Source organism: Pavona decussata, unplaced genomic scaffold (genome assembly GCF_977016875.1).
Source record: "Pavona decussata unplaced genomic scaffold, jaPavDecu1.1 SCAFFOLD_329, whole genome shotgun sequence".
Taxonomy (NCBI): domain Eukaryota; kingdom Metazoa; phylum Cnidaria; class Anthozoa; order Scleractinia; family Agariciidae; genus Pavona; species Pavona decussata.
Window position 1 is genome coordinate 659339 of NW_028145717.1, and position 21265 is coordinate 680603.

At 39.7% G+C, this 21265-nt stretch overlaps 1 protein-coding gene across 3 annotated transcripts in view; it reads right to left on the reverse strand.

Moving 5' to 3' along the window:
• Window positions 1–332: 332 nt before the first annotated feature.
• Window positions 333–21265, reverse strand: part of LOC146453569 (uncharacterized) — a 29014-nt gene continuing 8081 nt past the window's right edge. The window contains exons 5-19 of one of the 3 annotated variants that reach the window (XM_085096447.1): window positions 19755–19826; window positions 19261–19332; window positions 17584–17655; window positions 16133–16204; window positions 13107–13178; window positions 10416–10487; window positions 7796–8798; window positions 6682–6763; window positions 6343–6411; window positions 6075–6137; window positions 4933–4965; window positions 4527–4562; window positions 3929–4000; window positions 1986–3374; window positions 333–730 (exon numbers count right to left, since the gene is read on the reverse strand). In XM_085096447.1, coding sequence (XP_084952573.1) covers window positions 624–730; window positions 1986–3374; window positions 3929–4000; window positions 4527–4562; window positions 4933–4965; window positions 6075–6137; window positions 6343–6411; window positions 6682–6763; window positions 7796–8798; window positions 10416–10487; window positions 13107–13178; window positions 16133–16204; window positions 17584–17651 — 3138 coding nt within the window. In that variant the 5' untranslated portion in view covers window positions 17652–17655; window positions 19261–19332; window positions 19755–19826 and the 3' untranslated portion in view covers window positions 333–623. Of the gene's footprint in view, window positions 731–1985; window positions 3375–3928; window positions 4001–4526; window positions 4563–4932; window positions 4966–6074; window positions 6138–6342; window positions 6412–6681; window positions 6764–7795; window positions 8799–10415; window positions 10488–13106; window positions 13179–16132; window positions 16205–17583; window positions 17656–18909; window positions 19333–19754; window positions 20021–21265 lie in introns of those variants that run through there. The other 2 variants (XM_085096445.1, XM_085096446.1) reach the window with 2 other exon arrangements.

Sequence of the window (21265 nt, forward strand, 5' to 3'; positions counted from 1 at the left end):
ATTTAACTCTACTAGCTTCCACTGAGGTACAACTGCAAACACGAACACAACTACAATGTGCTACTGTGAACTACAATGTCACGGGACCTGTATCTACTACAAAAGGCACTATTGAAGTACAGCCACAGCAATGACTACAGAAAGTAATGCCAACGACGTTTGCCTTACAAACATTAACCCTAATAATGACTGACAATAATTGTTGACAATTACTCGGGATTTCCCGTAACGAAAATTAAGTAGCGAAATAGAGGAAATCTCAAAGAACTACTTAAGACTAACAGCAGCTGCTGACAATTACCGCCAGATGAAGCAGAATAGTAACACAGTGTGGCTTTTCGTCATGGGATGTTGATTTTCATTGATTTTGTGGCTTTCCATCATGCCGAACGTATGCCATTTTTAGTTCAAAAGCCCTTCTTCCCATCTAACAATATTTTCCAATCATTGTATATTTTTCATTAATACCTAGTAGTGTACATTAACAACTTACTCTCTGTGATGATAACGTAAGTTTCTCTTATAATCCAGCTACATTATTATACATTATATTAAGGATTAAATAAAGAACGATCAAAAGCAAAAGTTGCGAGACTGATCGTCGCGTGTTCATTGAGAGTTGTTTACAACCTTGTGTCAAAGACAGTTGTTTCTTCAGCGGGAGCTGATGTTCCGTTATCTCGAGGCGGTTGCCATTCACCAATGCCAATTTCTTCACTTTGCTCTTTTCCTGGACCGAAAACAAAAACAAAAATCGTTTAGTAAGTGAACTCAGCCTTTGGATAGTAAAGCAAACTGAATTGTTCAACAAGCTAAAGCCCGGTGGACCGAGTCAAGTGATGCCTGCATTCCTCTAGTACACTGAAGTGTCTTGATTTAACCATTTCTAGACCGGGGGTAGGCGGAGTTTGCTTACACCTCTTTGAACGTTTACAACATCTATAAAATGTGAGCATGTGCCACTAAACAAAACCATTTGGATTGTAAGTAAGTAAATACGTAAGATTTTTTTTAAAGAAGGTAACGTTTGTCAGGAATTAAATTGATACTCTCATGACCTCATAATACAAAAACAAATAAATATTTAATAAAACACTACGAACACTATATATATACTAACATATCAAAGCGAGCAATATAAAAGTTACTCACATGTTTGATTGGTAGAGCAATGTTAGTTGAATTTGATGATGTCATAGCAAATATAATTTGAGGGCAGTTTTTTTTTTCAGAAGTTGGAATAAACTGTTTTTAATGGACAAATATTGGCATTTTTACGGTAATCTTCATGTTGCTACATCAATTTTGTTTTCTGCTATTGGTTTTGATGGCTTTTTCAATTTTTTTGTGCCTACTGCGTTTTTAGGAAAAGACAGAAATCCTAGATTGGGATAAAAGATGGCGGCCGTTTGGAAATATTGACGTTATCCCACCTCTTTTAACGACGTTACTTTCCCTTGTATGCCTCAAAGGAAAAACATCCTTGGACGTACTCTTCATTATTCAGATTTCATTGTCATAGGTTCAATAATTTTGGAGTTATGGAGAGTGTCACGAATCTGTAGCCCTCCAGCCACAATGGAGCCTAAGGACTTCCTTTTGCTGCTATTGTTCTACACCTCTCAGATCTTTCCGGGAGATTTATTTAGGTCAGCGCCTACTAATGCAACGGTCTTTTGTGCGGTTTATGACTGTGTTGGAAAAAAGATCTAAGCAAGGGTTATTAAAATCCGAAAAGGGAAAATTGGGGGTAACCACGCATTTTCAAAGATTATTAAGCTTCAATCTGAGATAAAATACTTGCTTAATTACCTATGAAAAATACATGGTTACCCCCAAAATTCTTTTTGGATTTCAAAATCTCTCACTAAAGTTAAAATTTATTCGGATGTGGCTTCATGTCTTACTCTCTTAAATTTATTATTTAATTAAGGGAATAAGAGTCTACATCGAAAGCAGCTTTCGCATCTAGTTTGGAACCTCACCTTCACTCTCAGCATCTGCAGTTTCTACTTCTTGAGTTTCCGCTTCATCTGTTTCTACTGCTTCACGTTTGGCTCCCACTGTTTCCAATGATCCATCGTGAGCCTTCTCTTCGGCAATATCTACTCCCTTCACTTCTTCAGCTTCTGAGGTTTCATCCCCAGACTCTATTGCTTCTCCCTTTTGTTTGGCTGCTTCAGTCTCCACTGGCTCAACCTCAGCCAACGCTACTTCAACATCAACTCCCTTTACTTCTTCACCTTTCTTCACTTCACTTTGAGCTTCTGAGGCTTCATCCTCACATTCCCATGTCTTAACTTTGGCTTCCTCTGCAGCTCCCCTTATCTGTTTTGCTTCATCCTGTGCTTTCCCTAATTCATCCTCGTCCGGCGCTGACTCACCGTCAACTTTCTCTGCTTCTTCAGCTTCCGCTACCTCTTTCTTGGATTCCGATGCTCCGCTTTCAGCTCCAGCCGCTTCAGCATTAACCGTTGCTGTTTCATCCTCTTCTTTCACTGCCCCACCCGTAACTTCAGCTTCTTCATCTTGTGTTTTCACTACTTCCCCTTTGGCTTCCACTAATTTAACATTGATCTTCTCAGCTTCATCTGCAGCCTCGCTAACTTCATCGTCACACGCCACTGATCCATTCTCACCGTTTGCTGCTTCATCTGTAACTTCCATTGCTCCATCATCCCCGTCCACTGTTTTATCCTCAGCATCCGGTGCGTCATCTCTAGCCTCTGTTGCCTTAAAGATGTCTCCTACTGCTTCATCTTCCACTTCCGCTACTTCAACTTTGGCCTTTGCTGCTTCACCCAGGGTCTCCCATTCTTTGTTTCCAGTTTCAGCTGTTTCATCTTCCGCTTTGATTACTTTATCCTCACTCTCCTCTCTTTTCACCTCAGTTTCTATTGCTTGATCTTCAGCGTCCAGTGCTTTACCATCAGCCTCCGCTGCCTCACCCACCGCTTCGTCTGCGTCAACTTCAGCTTCAACAGTTTTACATTCGTCTCCTGGTTCTTTGCCCTCAGCTTTTGTTGCTACTTCTTTTTCTTCTTCTTCTTCTTCTTCTTCTTCCTCTTCTCCTTTTCCTGCTTTAAAGTCTGCTCCTGCTACTTCAGTTTCAGCTTCCGTTGACACAGCCTCCCTTCCTTCAGCATGAACCGCTTCTTCTCCAGCCTCCACCATGTCAGCTGCTCCTAGCTGAGCATCAACTTTTCTCGATGTTGCCCCAGCCTCTGCTCCTTGTCCTACTTCAGCCTGAGTTTCAGCGTCCTCATCACCCTCCACAGCTTCTGGCCTTCCTTCATCTTTTGTTTCTGGTTTTTGCTCTTGGTCTTCCGCTTCGTCCTCTTTTCCTTCTTGTTCTAACATGTCGGTACCAGGTCCTGTATCAATAAAAAGGCACTCTACTATGGAATACTCTGTTTAATAGTATTCAACATACAACAATTGTAAAAAGATATGATGATCAAGTAAGTGGAAAATTGCAATTTTATTAAGAGAACCATGTAGTTTTTATTTCGGCTTTTAATTTTTGATGAAATCCTTGTCCAAAATAGGGGATCTCAAAGTCCACTCTAGTCCAAGAGGTGTTTTATAATCTACTTCAATTACTGCCCAGGAAAGCTGAAAAAAAAATACCGCTTTCTCTACATTTACATATTTGAACACATAGAGTAAAGCATTGATGCTATTAAATAGTTTGATTTAGTTTCCTATTATTAAAATCAACCAGACGTTTTGAAATACGCTCCTATTGTCTCCATTTTAACATAGATAGTTAATGATTTGTACACTGGATGCTTCCTCAGAAATCAGTTCACTGGTTGTCGGATTAGGTGTCTAATGAGGACTTCAGTAAACGTTGATCCTCGGTTGAGAGCCTTTTAAAATACTTATTTTATTGTAAACAAACGGTGCACTCTACTTTCATATTTACCTGGCTCATGTGTTCCTCTCTGTTCTCTACGAGATTCCCTCCCCGGACGTTCGGGATGAGGATGTATGGTGGCTAAAGCAAAAAGAAATTAAATTTCTTTAGGAATTCGTTATGTGGTGGGATATAAGTTTAATTCAAGATTTCACGCCAAAGAGCAAAACCAATTTTTCAAGACCTACTACTTGCCATACGTTATTTAAACTTTCGTCACTCTGAATGCTTTTGGGGCAAAAATGGAAACCTCCAGAAACCGGAGTTGCTCTCATTGTTTTTTTTTTTTTTTGGGGGGGGGGGGAGGGGGAGGAGGGGAGGGAAGAGGTGATGTTGTTGGGAAAAAAAGCCACCTCCAGCCCTACGCTTATGTCAATTACAACTCTGCTCAACTTCTACTATTCGGTCACGACTTTCAGTGAATTTCTTAGTTATATAGCAATGCTGGCACAAGCTGGTATTTCACAGGATAACAATGTCACTATTTTTAGCAGCTATGAAAACCTGACAAATTGTCAGTAACTGGGACCACTAACTTCTTATGTGTCCTCTTATCTTTAGCGGACTGTTAGGTGAAGGTAAAATCAATAATAATTAAGTACTTTACCTTGTGCAACGGTGATCACTGGCTCTTCTTCATAATCTGCATTAAGAAAAATCATGGTAAAGACGGTTGTCACCAAAGGCGACATATGTCTTAGTGGACTTTAAATAGCGGTACGTTCGTCATAGGGGTCTCCTGGACCTTACATACTCACTGTTGCACACATTAAGAGCCAGTGTCATTTAATCCGTGGCTTATTAGTGCGTTTTTATTAATACGCCTTCATTTATTTCAGTTCTTAATGTTTTGATTCTCATTCACTGATACGTTCATGGAGAGTTGAAATTTGAATTAGATGCTATCATAACGTCGCCCTCAGATGAATATTTTCGAAAGATAAAAGAGTTGGGTATAATCTTGTCGACAACTAACTGTCAATGAGAAGCTTCAGGGTGTAATACAGACATACCTGTGTCCGATGATGCATCGCCTGCTTCTGAATCTGCAACCAATAAGAGACCAGTGATGAAGTCATATCAAATAAGTTTAGAAGGATGTTTACAGATATTCGTAATACTGATATGACCCTGCAGTCCAAAATAGGAAAAAAAAACTTTAGGAGCCAGGTAGAAAGTAAAAGCTACCTAGTCCATTTGCATGGTGGTCTGATAAGAATAATGAAATGCGTACCGTATTTCCTCGAATAATAGCCGGGGGCGATTATTTTTTTTCGCACCGAAAGGCGGCCATTATTCGAGGGAAGGCGAGTATTTTAAATACTTCTCACAGGAGGTCGTGCCCTCAATATTTTGTTTTATTATACCATTTAATCAAAAAAAAAAAAAAAATCAAAAATAAACCGAACATAGGCTTTTTAAGTGATTCAAATTGTTTTTAATCAATGTTCAATGCCAATATCTTCGGCGTCAGAGCCTGAATCATCACTGATTACTTTTACTGGATCAGACTCCATTCCAGTAGTGGCGGCCATGATGTTCTAGCTGGTTAGTACCTATTGAACTATGCCATCTTGTTTGCACCTTCCTCAATGCAGATGATAGCAATTAAGGTGATGCCACGGTTATCGGAAAGCGGACTTTAGAAAATGGACTTGTGGTTCCAGCGATTTATTCATTGCGAGCAAGGAACGAGAACATATGCGATGTGCTAAATAAAGAGCTCAAAGCAATAAAGAAAAAAAGTGAAATACATGAAACAGAAAAAACTGTACAAAACGGTGCTTTTGTAACCATTCAGTTGTGAACAATTAAATAAAGGCTTGTTTGCTACACAAGATGTCAATTTTTAACTTGAGAGGGAGGGGATAAAAGAAAGAGAAAATGGCGAGTGGGGTGGGGGCGATTATTCGAGAGAGGCGATTATTTTAAATATTTTCGTCAGAGGGAGGTGATTAATCGAGGGACGGCTATTATTCGAGGAAATACGGTATTTCTGTCTACAAGTGGAAATTGATATTGGCTTTTTCCAGGCTGAACAATCTCCGGAATTTTAAAGATTCATTTTATACAAGAGTCGATCTTTCTTCCATTTTCATCGTCTTAGATTCTCTAACTATTCTGTAACGGCACACTTAGTTACCACTCGAATCACCTTGTTCAGCAGATGCTACACCGAGAACCTGCATCTCCAGCATTTCCTGGTCTTGTTCGTCGTCTAGCAAAAGTAAAGCCAGAAAGAAATGTAACAAATTAGTAACAAGTAGTTAATTTTAATGCTTTAAAGGCATAAGTAAGTAAATAAATAAAGACAAATAGATAACAAGGACAACAACTGAAACTAGAGTTTGAAAAAAGTGCAAAGTTATTGATGCACAGCTCATAGTACACACTCCGACCATTAGAATAGCATTCAAATTTACCCTGGTCGCTCTCATAGTCGTCAGTGTCCTCGTCTTCCGATTCATCATGTTCCTCTTCCCCTCCTTGCTCTATTACAAGCAACATAAAAGCGTAAATGGTACCAAGAACTTAATTTAACTTCAACAGCTTTATTTTGATATAATGGTTATGGACAGCTGGTTTCCATGCGGATCGTTTACACTGTGATATCGGTAGACAACTTGACATGAAAGTGCCCATGGTACTTGGTACCGTCAATGTAATATTACCTCAGAAAATGTACGTTTTTTTAGCACCCTTTTTTGCTAGTGGTAATGAGAAACACCGCAAGTTTATAAGGAGAGGTAAACTGTACTGACCTTCGTCGTCCTGTACACAGAAGGGAACTCCGCGCAAATAGCTCCACAGCTTGAGCATTTTCTGTTTTAAGATCCCTCGTACCTGACAAAGGAGCCGTTTTAGTTACTTTTGAAAGAATTGATTATTTTAATTTATTCATTTAAACACATGCTATGGTAAAACAAACAATCATATTCACAACAGGAAAGGGAGCCGAATCGGCCAGTATTGCGTTTAAGAGAATCTCGCATTGCGAGTAGGCTTCAAATCGTTGTTGATGTTACCATAGTTACACATTTCATCAACAGTCTTAACATTTTTCTCTATTGCTTTCTTAATCAATTATTTAACCTTCCTGTGGTCAATTTTACATTATTGAATCGTCCAGTATTTTTCTGCTTGTAAGAACTTTTGGTCAATTTTGTCGTATTGAGAGGTTTTTAAATGAAAGGAAATATATGAAACACATATTTTGAACTGCGGATGAAAGATCAAATAGAAGAAAGAGGATCCTTCTTCTATTTGATCTTGCATCCGCAGTTCAAAAAATATGTTTCATATATTTACTTTCATTTATTCATCCTTCACGGATACACTGTACGGACTCACAATATGACCAGCACCCAGTTGGCTTGATAGCTCAGTTGGTAGAGCAATGGACCAGCATCGCAGAGGTCATGGGTTCGAATTCTGTTAAAGCCTGAATTTTTTTCAGGATTTCTTTTCTCAACTGCTTAAGTTGCGTACTAACTGCGAGGATCTTTCTTCTATTTGAGAGGTTTTCGCGAGAAATCAAGATAAAAAAGGTCAGGGCTCGGTTGTCCCTAGGCATAATGGGCATGGAAACCAACAACAGGAAGTTGTTTGTCATGCACTACTACTATTGTGGAAAAATAGATAAACAATTATCCAGATTGAACTACGATAAAGAAAGGCAATGCTCCCCCATGTTATCTATATTCACACAATATGTGCGATTAATTTGATGTGTATTGGTTTTCTTAAGTTTAAATGTAATTTATTAGTGGCGAAATAAAAAGTGAAATGAAATGAATAAAGTATCTTTATATTTGAATTAGCTGAATTTTGTCTTTGTAGGTTGTTCAGTAAAAGATACAAGTAGTTACTTCATACCTGTGGTGTTGATAAGGTGTAGAGCACTGGATTCATTGCTGAGTTAATTGGTAGGACAAAGACAGCAATCCACACGGCGATATCGTCAGGTGGCTCAAAGGCTTCGTTTAACACCGACTTCAAACCGATCACCACAATCGGGACCCAGGATACAAGGTCGGTTAAAATAATCCAAAACACACGTTTGGAGAGGGACGTTTCTCTCTTGGCATCTCTTGCCCTAGCCTTTCGTTCCCTTTTCGTACCTTGACGGGTGAGCCGCCATCTCGACATGCAGGTCTTGTACAAAATCATGGAGTACGCCACAATAATAACGATAACCAGAACCACATTCAAACCCACAAATACGGCAATTGAATACTCCCATCCCGAAATAAAGTCGGGGTCAAGCTGGAGGGGGATACACACGACTGACTTACCATAGTAGAATATGCTTTTGTCATGATCATGGAAATAGCGGATGCCGAAGGTTGGCAGGTAAGCAAAAAGGAAACCGATCACCCAGATCGAAACGCAAAACTTTTGGGCCTTCTTTCGAGTGAGTCCCTTGAATTGATAAGGGAACACGATCTTCTTCACTCGCTCAATCGCGAGGAGCGCCAGTGTCATGATGGATACCTGGCTGGACATCACCGACATCCCCCCTACCACCTGGCACCTGAAACCGGTTCGCCACTCAAAGTCATGCAGATAATATTCACCAGACCAGACAGCATCCATTACCCCGACGGTAATAAGGTACACTCCCATAAGTCCATCTGCAAAAGCAACGTGCATCAACAGAATCGTCTGCACGACGTTCTTTTCTTCATAGAACAATCGCCAGACAATCACAAACACAGCCCCAAGAAGCGACAGAATCCCAACCACCCAGATACACCTCTTAGGGTTTCGGTCCCGAAACATACTGTCACAGTTTGCGAAATTGTCATTGACGACATAAGCACAGCCGGCGTCTTCTTTGAATTCCGCATGGCAGCACATAAGATTGGTATCAAGTATTCTGCAAGACAATTAAAAAGAAGAAAGAAATTTTAAATTCATTTATGGCTGTAGACGGCTGAAATTGTCCCCTTAGAACATATCTGTTAACTTTAAAGGCTGGAATATGACTTTTAATGAGATCACTCAAGCACTGTGATTAGTCTTGAAAGCATTCTCTTGATGTGCGAGGTTGGCCTATGGCAAGGTAGACTATAATACAATCTAAGTGACCTTTTACGGGAATATAAGAAGCCTATCAGCGTTTTCGGCTTGCAGTGTTTTTGCCAATTCTCTGTCATTCAGCATGACGCCGGCCAATCTAAAAATTTCGCTCAGGTCCCAAGGCTGATCAAATCTACGAGGTTTGGAACATAACCGTTAGTGCCAGGTCGCATGTTACATACGAACCTACTTATACACTGTTCTACAACTCTTCTTCCGAGGCACACCCCGGGCGTCTGACTATTTTCCTTTCCCGGAGAGGGGGAATGTAATGCCAAATACCTTCTTTCGCCAACGTCTTGGCGAAGGGGGGGGGGGGGGGGGGGGATGGACCGATTCTACCTGTGGCAAATTTTGAACTTAAACAAGTTTACACAAACGCCATGAAATTTGAAGACTTTAAAAAAAAATATGTGGGAAACTTTGATGTGGTCGGTTAGGGTTGATTGACTTAATATCACCATGGCAACCAATTGTGATAACCACTTTTTTTGTAGTGAAGTGAAGAAAAATTACTTATTTCCTATAACTTTTGTGTTTTTAGCTAATATTAGTGTTTTGTTATTGCTTTTGATTACTATTCGCCTAATTACGGTGCTTTTCTATAGTTTTGGAGGAAATCCAAGATGGCCAATTCAAGGCATCCACCATTTGGCAATCATGTCACATGACGTCATCACTGCTCGTTGCAAACCTCAAAGGAAACATGTTTACAAGTACCATGTATCCTACAGACCTCTTTATCATATTCATAGATTCTATAGTTGCGAAGTTATGAAGGGGGGTGAAGTTCGGGGGCGGATTGCGCTCCCCCCCGCCCCCAGTTTTAAAAGACAAAAAAAGCCCGAGTAAAGGCCTTAGTTAAATCCAGTTTGTTTGTCTGGATTCTTTTTGTTTTTATTTTTGTTGCACTGCTGTCAGTCATAACTACGGCGACGACCTACAAACTTTAGAAATGTAGCACTGACAAAATGGAAGGAAATCCGTCATTTATAGCGTAAGGAGGCTTATTAACATCCCAGGCCCAAGTCTCTCGTTTTCTCACTGCGATAGTCGACCGCGATTAAACACGCACAAAGTGATTATTTGAGTCCTTATCTTCAAACTATCTCTACCTGAGAGTATCAGCTTAGACATCATTTAACTTAACCACAAAACTGATTTTTGTCAAAGGCTATTATGAAACAAAAACGACTAAGGCACAGTTTAGATTAAGCTTGACAGTCGCTTAACAACAGTTGGGAAATTTTTTCTTTTGCTTAGTTACAAATACACGTTTTTAATGCAGTTTTCTGACCCTTCTTACTGTGCGATAGTAATTGACTCTGAAAACCGCTGAAAAGTTTTGTAACAATATTACTGATTAGTATTTTTTCAAGTTAACAAACAAATCTAGTTAATTAGCGAATATTACATCCTCGTAATGTTATCCATCCCCTCGAAGAAATCTTTAGGAAGCTCGGCCATCAGATTATAGTGCATCAGTCTGAAATTCAAAGTAAAGAAATTCAATGCGAATGATGTATTACTCAGTAATGACACAGGCAAACTCGGAAAAAGAAATTCCGAGTGCTGAGCTACAGGAGACTCGTGGGAGCTAAGGCCATTTAACTAGGCTCTTGGGAAAAACATCCTGTATACTGCTAGGATTGAAGTGTCAATGAGTGACATATACGCAATAAAAGTCACTTAGCTTCCAGCAGACCGTTAGGATATATCAATTGGTAGTTTCTTCTTGTTGGCAGGAGAATATTAATACTAAAGGAACTTCGGTATGACTAGTTCCATCCTCTGTTTATTGAAAACCGAATGAAACAGCTCTATATATGTGAGTGGCTTACAAAAACATAGATAATAATCGTACACGGAAGCTACAATAGAGAAAACAAAGCGACTGTAACAAATGTCATGCACTGACTGATAGCAGTTGGGTTACAAAGTGTCTGGTTCGAAACAATGTCATAAAGAACAATAAACGAACTAAAATAATGTTAAAATGCTTAGCTCAGCAGGCGCGGATCCAGGATTTTGAAATGGGGGGTGAATTTTTGTAATAATGTAATTTTTTATAGAGCCAAAGCCTTGTTGAGGTGTTTGAGGTCTGTGCAGCGAAGAGCTCTCAAGGAGCTTATTAACGTTAACAACAAAGAAATTATTCTCAAAAAAGCAGATAAAGGCAGAACAACCGTCGTTATGAACGGAGAAAACAAAATCAATGACGGACAGAAACAATTGGATGATAGAAATAACTGTCAGCCACTAGACGAACCAATGGTTAGAGACACATCCCAGAGAGTTAAACACCTCATTAATGCCCTTCATCAAGCAGGGTGCATAGACGAAATGACGGTTAAATGGTTTAACCTAACACCAAATCCGCCTCGAAGCCCAGTGTTTTATACCCTCACAAAAATTCACAAACCTACATTAGTCGGAAGTCAAGACCTATCATATCTGGGTGTGATGGCCCAACAGAACGCCTATCATCATTCGTAGACAAACTACTTCAGCCAATAGCACAAATACAGGACTCGTTTCTAAAAGATACGACACATTTCATAAGGTTTATTGAAAGCACTAGGGTGCCTAGAAACGCTTTTCTAGTCTTAATGGATGTCACTAGCCTTTACACGAATATCCCACAGGAGGACTGAAAGAATCACTATAGTATGCAACGCATACGAGAACTTTCATGCCAATAACCCTCCTATAGCTACAAATTTCCTCAGAGAAATGCTCAGCCTTATACTGAAGGAGAACTCCTTCCAAACACACGGAAATGCCATAGGCACTAAAATGGCAGTAGCTTTTGCCAACATCTTTATGGCATCTATAGAAAAGGAGATCTTAAGGCAGAGCGTTCACAAACCACTAATGTGGAGAAGATTCATTGACGATGTATTTTACTTGTGGGATACAAACAAAGAAGAAATAGAAAATTCATTGAGCAAGCAAATTCGTACCACCCTACCATAAAGTTTACCGCTGAAGTCTCACAATAAGAAACAACATTCTTGGATACAACAGTCTATAAGGGACAGAGATTCGAGAAAAAATCGATTCTCGACGTGTGCACACATTACAAACCTACTAAAACATTTCAGTACACAAACTACAACAGCTGCCACCCAGCAGGCACTTCTGAGGACAAACGCTTCTAAAGTAGTGTTTGACGAAAACATTAAAAACTTTAAAACACGCCTGGTATCGAGAGCTTATCCTAGTAACCTGGTGGACAAAATCCTCTCCGAAGTTAACTTTGCAGAAAGGAAGAACGCTCTTACACAAAAACAGAAAGTGCACAAGAAAATTCCACCCTTCGTGACACAATTTCAACCATCACTGCCATGTTTGAAAAATATTCTAATGGACACTGAATGGCATTTAATACAAAACCAGCCGCTACTAAGAGAGATATACAAGGAACCTCCCTTTATCTATTATAGAAAAGGGAAATCGCTTAAAGACATGCTTATTAAAGCAAAATTATAAAGGCTTAGTCAACACAATGGGCACACAGCGGGAGTCGTGTAGGTCTGTCAACCACATTTCAACAGGCTCAAAATGAATAAATTGATTGGTAGAACCAGTCATCGCTAATGCACATTCTCCACCTCAATTAGAGAAATCAAATATTATTTCAATATTTGACGGATAAGGAAAAAAAAAAGGAAGGGGGCTCAAAAAAAGCGGGGGGGGGGGGGGGGGGGGTGAAAATTCACCCATTTCACCTCCCCTGGATCCGCCCATGCTCAGGTGTAAAATGCTCCTTTTAAGACTGGAAGCTATTTCAAGCAGTCGTTTATTGATTTTTTTTCAATTTTAAGCACTTCAACGGCTCTTCCAACGTCTGCTTGTTTCAAAATGTTAGCTTCTACTCAAACAGTCGTAAATTAAAAGAAGCTCTTTAAAAGTAAATAATGAATAGAAAAGTTTGAACACCCAAAGAGTTCAAGTAAGACCTTTTTTCAACACAACTAACTTATGCCAAGAAAGTGAATACATGGAAATTCATACACTCATAGATGATCATTCACTTATTCATTAAGCAAAAAGTGCATCGACATCGACATAGTGGCACACTGGCACGCAAATTACTACTTACAAAGTTCGCAATGATTTAACGTCTTGGAAAGTTTCTTTGGAGACGTTGAGTATTTCATTGTCCTGAATCTGACTAAAGGAAACAGACGTTTGGTTTAAATTATTATATTCATAAGAAGAACATAACACTGAGGCTCAAATTACCACGTGACCACTTTGTGTGATAGGCAATCTCTTGATCATAGGAGTAGGTTGACATACTCTAAGGAAGAAAAACCACGGGTAGAGATGGAAAGCCATTTCCTTTCATTCCCTTTCCTTTCCTTCCCATCCCTCCCTTTCCTTTTCTTCCCTTTTCTTTCCTTTCCTTCCCTTCCCTTCTCTTCCTTTCCTTCCTTTCCTTCCTTTCCCTTCCCTCCCTTTCCTTTTCTTCCCTTCCGTTGTCTTCCTTCCCTTCCCTTCTCTTCCCTTGTCTTCCTTTCCTTTCCTTCCCTACCCTTCTCTTCTTTTCCCTTCCCTTCTTTTCCCTTCCCTCCCTTTCCTTTCCTTTTCTTTCCTTTCTTTTCCTTCCCTTCCCTTCCCTTCTCTTTCCTTCTCTTCCTTTCCTTCCCTTCTCTTCTCTTCTCTTCCCGTCCCTTCCCTCCCTTTTCTTTCCTTTTTTTCTTTTCCTTTCCTTCCCTTCCCTTCCCTCCCTTTCCTTCCCTTCCCTTCCCTTCCCTCCCTTTCCTTTCCTTCCCTTCCCTTCCCTCCCTTTCCATTCCTTTCCTTTCCTTTCCTTCCTTTCCCTCCCTTCTCTTCCTTTCCTTTCCTTCCTTTCCTTCCCTTCCCTCCCTTCTCTTCCTTTCCTTTCCTTCCTTTCCTTCCCTTCCCTCCCTTTCCTTTCCTTCCCTGTCCTTCCCTTCCCTTTCCTTCTCTTCTTTTCCTTCCCTTCCTTTCCTTCTCTTCTTTTCCTTTCCTTCCTTTCCTTTCCTTTCCTTCCCTTTCCTTTCCTTCTCTTCTCTTCCCTTCCCTTTCCTTTCCTTTCCTTTCCTTCTCTTCTCTTCCCTTCCCTTCCCTTCCCTCCCTTTCCTTTCCTTCCCTGTCCTTTCCTTCCCTTTCCTTTCCTTCTCTTCTCTTCCCTTCCCTTTCCTTTCCTTTCCTTTCCTTCTCTTCTCTTCCCTTCCCTTCCCTTCCCTCCCTTCCCTTTCCTTCCCTGTCCTTCCCTTCCCTTTCCTTCCCTTCTCTTCCCTCCCTTTCCTTTCCTTCCCTTCCCTTCCCTCCCTTTCCTTTCCTTCCCTTCCCTTCCCTCCCTTTCCATTCCTTTCCTTTCCTTCTCTTCCTTTCCTTCCCTTCCCTCCCTTCTCTTCCTTTCCTTTCCTTCCTTTCCTTCCCTTCCCTTCCCTCCCTTCTCTTCCTTTCCTTTCCTTCCTTTCCTTCCCTTCCCTCTCTTATCTTCCTTTCCTTTCCTTCCTTTCCTTCCCTTCCCTCCCTTTCCTTTCCTTTCCTTCCCTGTCCTTTCCTTCCCTTTCCTTCTCTTCGTTTCCTTCCCTTCCCTCCCTTCTCTTCTTTTTCTTTCCTTCCTTTCCTTTCCTTCCCTGTCCTTCCCTTCCCTTTCCTTCTCTTCGTTTCCTTCCCTTCCCTCCCTTCTCTTCTTTTTCTTTCCTTCCTTTCCTTTCCTTTCCTTCCCTTTCCTTTCCCTTTCTTCTCTTCCCCTCCCTTCCCTTTCCTTTCCTTTCCTTTCCTTCTCTTCTCTTTCCTTCCCTTCCCTCCCTTTCCTTTCCTTTTCTTCCCTTCCGTTGTCTTCCTTCCCTTGTCTTCCTTTCCTTTCCTTCTCTTCCCTTGTCTTCCTTTCCTTTCCTTCCCTACCCTTCTCTTTTTTTCCCTTCCCTTCTTTTCCCTTCCCTCCCTTTCCTTTCCTTTTCTTTCCTTTCTTTTCCTTCCCTTCCCTTCCTTTCTCTTTCCTTCTCTTCCTTTCCTTCCCTTCTCTTCTTTTCTCTTCCCTTTCCTTCCCTCCCTTTTCTTTCCTTTTTTTTCTTTTCCTTTCCTTCCCTTCCCTCCCTTTCCTTTCCTTCCCTTCCCTTCCCTCCCTTTCCTTTCCTTCCCTTCCCTTCCCACCCTTTCCATTCCTTTCCTTTCCTTCCCTTCCCTCCCTTCTCTTCCTTTCCTTTCCTTCCTTCCCTTCCCTTCCCTCTCTTCTCTTCCTTTCCTTTCCTTCCTATCCTTCCCTTCCCTTCCCTCCCTTATCTTCCTTTCCTTTCCTTCCTTTCCTCACCTTCCCTCCCTTTCCTTTCCTTCCCTGTCCTTCCCTTCCCTTTCCTTCTCTTCGTCTCCTTCCCTTCTCTCCCTTCTCTTCTTTTCCTTTCCTTCCTTTTCTTTTCTTTCCTTCCCTTTCCTTTCCTTCTCTTCTCTTCCCTTCCCTTCCCTTTCCTTTGCTTTCCTTTCCTTCTCTTCTCTTCCCTTCCCTTCCCTCCCTTTCCTTTCCTTTCCTGTCCTTCCCTTCCCTTTCCTTCTCTTCGTTTCCTTCCCTTCCCTCCCTTCTCTTCTTTTCCTTTCCTTCCTTTCCTTTCCTTCCCTTCTCTTCGTTTCGTTTCCTTTTCTTTCTTTTCCCGGTGAGTATATATATCTGCCTGCACATCAGAAAAACTAGTCTTTCAGCGCACGCTAAACTGCTCTATTGTCCACTCCGGTAATTTAAAGTTTAAAAACTAACTGTTTAGTGTTTAGTCGGAGGGAAGTTGGGAGGAATGTTTGGTTTATCAACAACGATGATAGTTGGATTCGCTCTGGCGAAGGGCTAACTTCAGCACTCGAATAATAATAATAGTAACAACTTTATTTGAGTCTCAAATCTTAGCCGAACACAAGTGCCCTACTGTATCTTTAAAACGGTCAGTTTACCTTAAGTCATCAACTCTGTTGATAAAGCCAAACATTATTTAGTGAGAAAATGTATGTATCATATTAATTAGGGGTGTTAAGATTGAAATCTGCCTAGATTTTCAATATTTTGCTCTATACTCTAAGCATCGTTTCAATTATCCAAGCATTCAGACTGAATGCTTGTTTAAAATATTTCAGTAATTAAGGAACTATGGACTATGTACTCACATGGAAATAAGACCCCTCAGCCCCTTGAAAAGCTGTTTGGGTAGTTCCTTAATACGGTTTTCCGACAGATACCTTAAAGAACAGAACAAACGTAAGGGTATTTATAACCAAGAACTCGACATGCGGTTCCACATGCCACCGTGTCATCACTTGACAGAAATCACGAGGCACGGCTCTCCATTTATTCTAAGGGCGGAAATGGACACCAATGGTAAATTTAAGGTTGGTAGAAAACTAGCCAGTGATCCGTGGTGGTCTCTTCGATTATTCTAAGGTAGGGGATGGACATGACAGTTGTGCAAGGGTCACTACATATCAAGAAGCCGTATTTTTTTCTCTTTTCAGTGCCAAGGTAAACAAATTTGACTGCGATGCAACGTTTGCATGTTTGTAGCTTAGAGAAACACAAAAACAAAAAAAGAAAAGAAAGCAAAACAAACAAACAAACAAACCAACCAAGGAACACGTTCTCGAAGTTACAATCAGTAGAAAGTGAGATCGTAGTTGAAGTATCGAAGTTTCCTCTCCATGGAGAACCAAGCATTCTCCCTTTTTTGCTGTCTAGTCATCATTGAACCGGGATCTCTTGCGTAGCCAAAAAATTCCTTGTATACTGTGTTCATTTTGAACCTCGTTCTTGAGGTTTGTCCTTTTTTCAAGTGGGTACCTCTTCTGCCCATGGCAGCAAAGTCGAAATTTCTTCCTTTCTTTAAATTCCATTCAATCTTAATTTCCCATTAAGCTTCTTAATTTGAAGGTCCCAGGGAAGTTGGTTACTATTCGTAAAATGTAGGATGTATCCCATTCAAATGGTTTAAAAATGGGGTTTTGAAGTTTGCAAAACGGCTTGTAAACATTTTTTTGCCGGTTTACAGATTTCTTAACTTAATAACGCCTCCTGGGCGGTACGTGAATATCAATGACATTCCATCGCTAGAAATAGCACATTTTCGTATCTAAATAAAAGTAATCGTAATTCCAGTGTTCTAATAGGCATGTTTCATGATTTTTCTAGAGTCATCCTGTCACGGAATAGTTTTAAAAGAAATGCAACTTATTTTCAGCAAACAAGACCATTAAATGAGATCTTCACCATTGTTTATTGAATAAAAGTTCCTCGATTACCGTCACTTTTTTCTTTAAAAAAAGCTTTGACTCAGATATTTAAAACCTTTTGTTCCTCGCAAACGAGTACGGCGAGGCTCTATTTTCTATTTCTATTTTGGAACATTTACATAAATGTAGGTTAGTTCTTTGGAAGAAATTTAACCTCAATCCTAATGTGATTTATGTTTGAAATGATGCTCCTCAAAGAAAAACTCAACTCCCGTCAAGTCTAAAGGTCAATGTCAATCAATATTAGTAGGTCTACTGAAAGTTGCAATATGAAACTTAGATAAGTGTTAAGCAATTAACTTGAGTGTAGTATGGGCATAAATGGCATTACTTACAAATCATATAAATGCACCAAGCCTTTAAACTGATGACGATCAAGCTTTGATATGTTGTTTTTCTCCATTTGCCTGATATATTAACAGCACACATTAAAATAAAGCAAGTGAGTTGATGATCATGATGATGAGTAACAGGAAAGTTACATTTGTATACAGTCATTTAAACTAATGTTGTCGGTTCAAAGCATGAAGCTAAAAGACAAGACCGAAAGTTTACGTGGGATTTTTATGAATAAATTCATCAAAATCAGTCATGCCTGGAGAAAACAATAGGTTGTAATTAGCAGTACAATGACCTGCACGTGCAGGGAAGATTTTGATGAAATTATTCATAAAAAATAATCCCACCAAACATTGCGGTCTGGTCTTTTAGCTTGATTTTAATCCGACAACGTTAATTGAAATAGCTGTATATCGTAAGTAACAAAGCCTTGAGAACGGCGTAAAGAAGAAATAGCTACATTATTTACATATAGACTGCTGTTGTTGGGATTGGTATGAAAACAAATTTAAGCCAATTAGTTACAATTGTCAGCCTTCAATTGACTTAAACAACGGCTGATACCTCTAAGTGAAGGATCATTGAGAAATTGCATCGCGAACTGTGCCCAAGATTATTTAACAACAATGACTATAATAACAAACTGTGCGATAACAACAAGTAGTATTATCTTTTTATTTTAGAAATTATTATCCATGTTTCCTAGAAAAAACACATTGTGGAGGTGTTGGGGGCAGGGAAAAGGTAGGAAAAAGTGAATATTCACCCTTTTTTATCATTTAAATATCAAGGTCACCAAACGTCGTATGCCTTTCCACATTTATTGGGAAACAATTTTACATGACCCATCATTGTTCACGTAACTACATTTTCCCATAGTTACAACCATTTTGAAAAGCTCGTGCATCCAATTTTTATTTTCAAGGTTTCGGCCTCTTGTGAGGATTTTTCAATATAGTGTCCGAACTTTTCCAATTTTATACCAGGAAAACGGTTTTCATAAATTGTCATTATTAAAATAAATTTTAACCATTTTTTGAGAAATGGCAGATCTAAGATGTGACCTCTTTGACTCTTTACCCCATTAGCAACAATTTGGGAGAAACTGTTTTCTCCGTTCGGGTTTCATTGCCACAGGTTTGATGCTTTTGAAGTTACCAGGGGTTGTGAAAATTATCCGAACCCCTCCCCGCCCCCCTCAAGGCTAAGGAACTAGAAACGTCCTGCTAAAATAAGTTTGGTATCTGTTGGCTGCTGTCATGGTTCTTTTTTCTTATTTTACCAATTTTAATTAACATGAGCTAAGCATGAACCTCGCTTACAGTATCTTTAGCTTAGTCAGGTTTTTAAAGACGTCATAGGGGAGATCATCAAGTTTGTTGTCAGCCATCCACCTGCATAAGACATACATTTTAGGTGGAAAAATGCAACTTACGCCACAAATGAACGCATTATTGAAAAGCCCTTTGGCCCAAAATCCTGTGGAATAATATTGGTTTACGAGTGGCATAGGTTGTGTTTCTTTAACAGTGATCCTGGATGTTAGTCGTTAATATGCCTCAATAACAAGACCAAGGAGGAGTTGTAACATCAAAATTAACATAGAAGTCTACTGACAAACAAAAAATGGAGTATTTTTGGCGTATTCCACTCCGCAGATGGTTCTCACTTACAGCTGTGTCAGATTGACAAGGTTACCAAAAATCCTGCGTGGCAAACGCTTGATATTATTGTGAGATAAATCCCTGTTGAACCAGAAAACATATAAAGTTAGGAATCCAGCAAAAATAATAGTCAGCTTTCGTCATTCCAATGTAATATATCAGCAGTGTTGAAAGAGTAAATTGTCAACCCAGCTAAATCAGCTAAATGAGTTGCACGTCAGTGTAGTTTCACAGTTTCTTTAGAAATTGTTACCCCCGCCTAATTTATTAATTTCTTGCTATTCCTAATCACTAGGCATAGCTTTGAACCGATCAAAAAGCTTGTAAAGTGCACGGAATTTCATGAACTATAATCTATGTTTTTCAGTTCATCTTCATTAACTGCGGGCATGTAAAATGTTTCTTTTGCGAAAAAAGTTAAACGTTGCAAGTTGATTGTAACTTAAGTTTTTATTAATTTAAATTAATTTGTTAAATACCGAGTAATATCTGTTGATACTCACAGTTCGTCCAAATTCCTGAGATCTGCAAACAGTCTATCACGTAACACCTCGATATTGTTCTCGTGTAACCACCTACATTGCACGGAAAAGAAAACATATTTGGTTGAGCCTAGGTTAACATTTGTGATGTTTACGTTGTTTGCACAGAACTAAATAGCTTCACAATAAACAGTGTAATTAACACCAGAAATCATGAAAAGAGGAAATACAGAACGAAAAGCCAATCAAGTAAGCTAGGACTAAGTAATATTTCTGTTCTTTGACAAAATCATTGTTGAATTTCATAGTACTACGTTTAGCCTCTCTAGAACGGGGGTGGATTTTAACCGTGCCGAGTTCGAACGTTCTTTTAATATTTGTGCAGACGGGGCGAAACTTCGTGACTTTTTCAGATATTTATCTGGTAACACTTTGGTATGATAGGTTAGGGTTCACGAAATTGATATAGACAGAGACGCACTTCAGAAATTGCAAGATTCTCGTTTTCGTTCTACAGACATTGACTTTGATACTTTCGTATCATCTTGAAGTTTTTCTTACATCCTGATTCGAATTTTGGTGGTTTTCTGAGGTTTTAGCAAAATCAAGATATCCAAAATGCCCACCATTTTGACATCGTGACGCCATCTCCGCTTCATATGACATCAAAACTTCCTATTACGTAACTCAAAGAGACCTTAGTTAGAGGAAACTATATATGGCACGTGGTTGGAGTACGCATGCGCACACGGCTAAAACCCCTCCGAGCCTCCTTAAAGGCGCCAGAATTTATTTTATCTGGACTTTGTAAGTCTTTTTGACGTCTATGACTCTGGCGCTGCAAGGTCAAAGTCGATTTCTTCGATTCTAAAACATTCCGAACGTCTTTTAACGATTGGTCATCCTCTAGCGTACGCGTACATGTATTAAGTTATAATGCACTCGGGAAGTTTGGAGAACACGAGAGAAGCGTATAAAACTTCCCACGTGTATCATAACTCGATATACGCACAGCTAAATGCATGAACCAATTGTCTTATAGAATCTTCGATGGAAATGTATGCAGGTGTACGACGAAGAACGTGACGAAAGCCTGAAAAACATCCACACGAACGAATCTTCAAAATGACAAAGGTCTGAGCCTCTTTAATTCTTTGCCCATTTTCTCGACCAAATATTTATTTTATTCTGTCGCGATAAGCCACTTGTCCGAGAAAAAGATTCCGCAAAGCGAGGAACAGATTGAGTTTGCGTGAACGTCATTAACGTGATTAACAAGATTACGAAGCATCCTAACAATTACCGAATCTGCAATTGGTTGCGTGGAATTTCTGGCAATGTAATAAAAGCTTATGAAGGATCTTAATGCCTGGAGGGGAGATGAAAACAAACCGAGAAACGCATCCCTGTTGTAAGAGATCTAGCTATCCCTTCTAACGCATCCACTTAGAAAAAAAAGTAAAGTGACATCCGCATGTTCATCACCTGCATACAGGCCTGTTAACAGATAAAGTTTCACACAAATTTTGGGG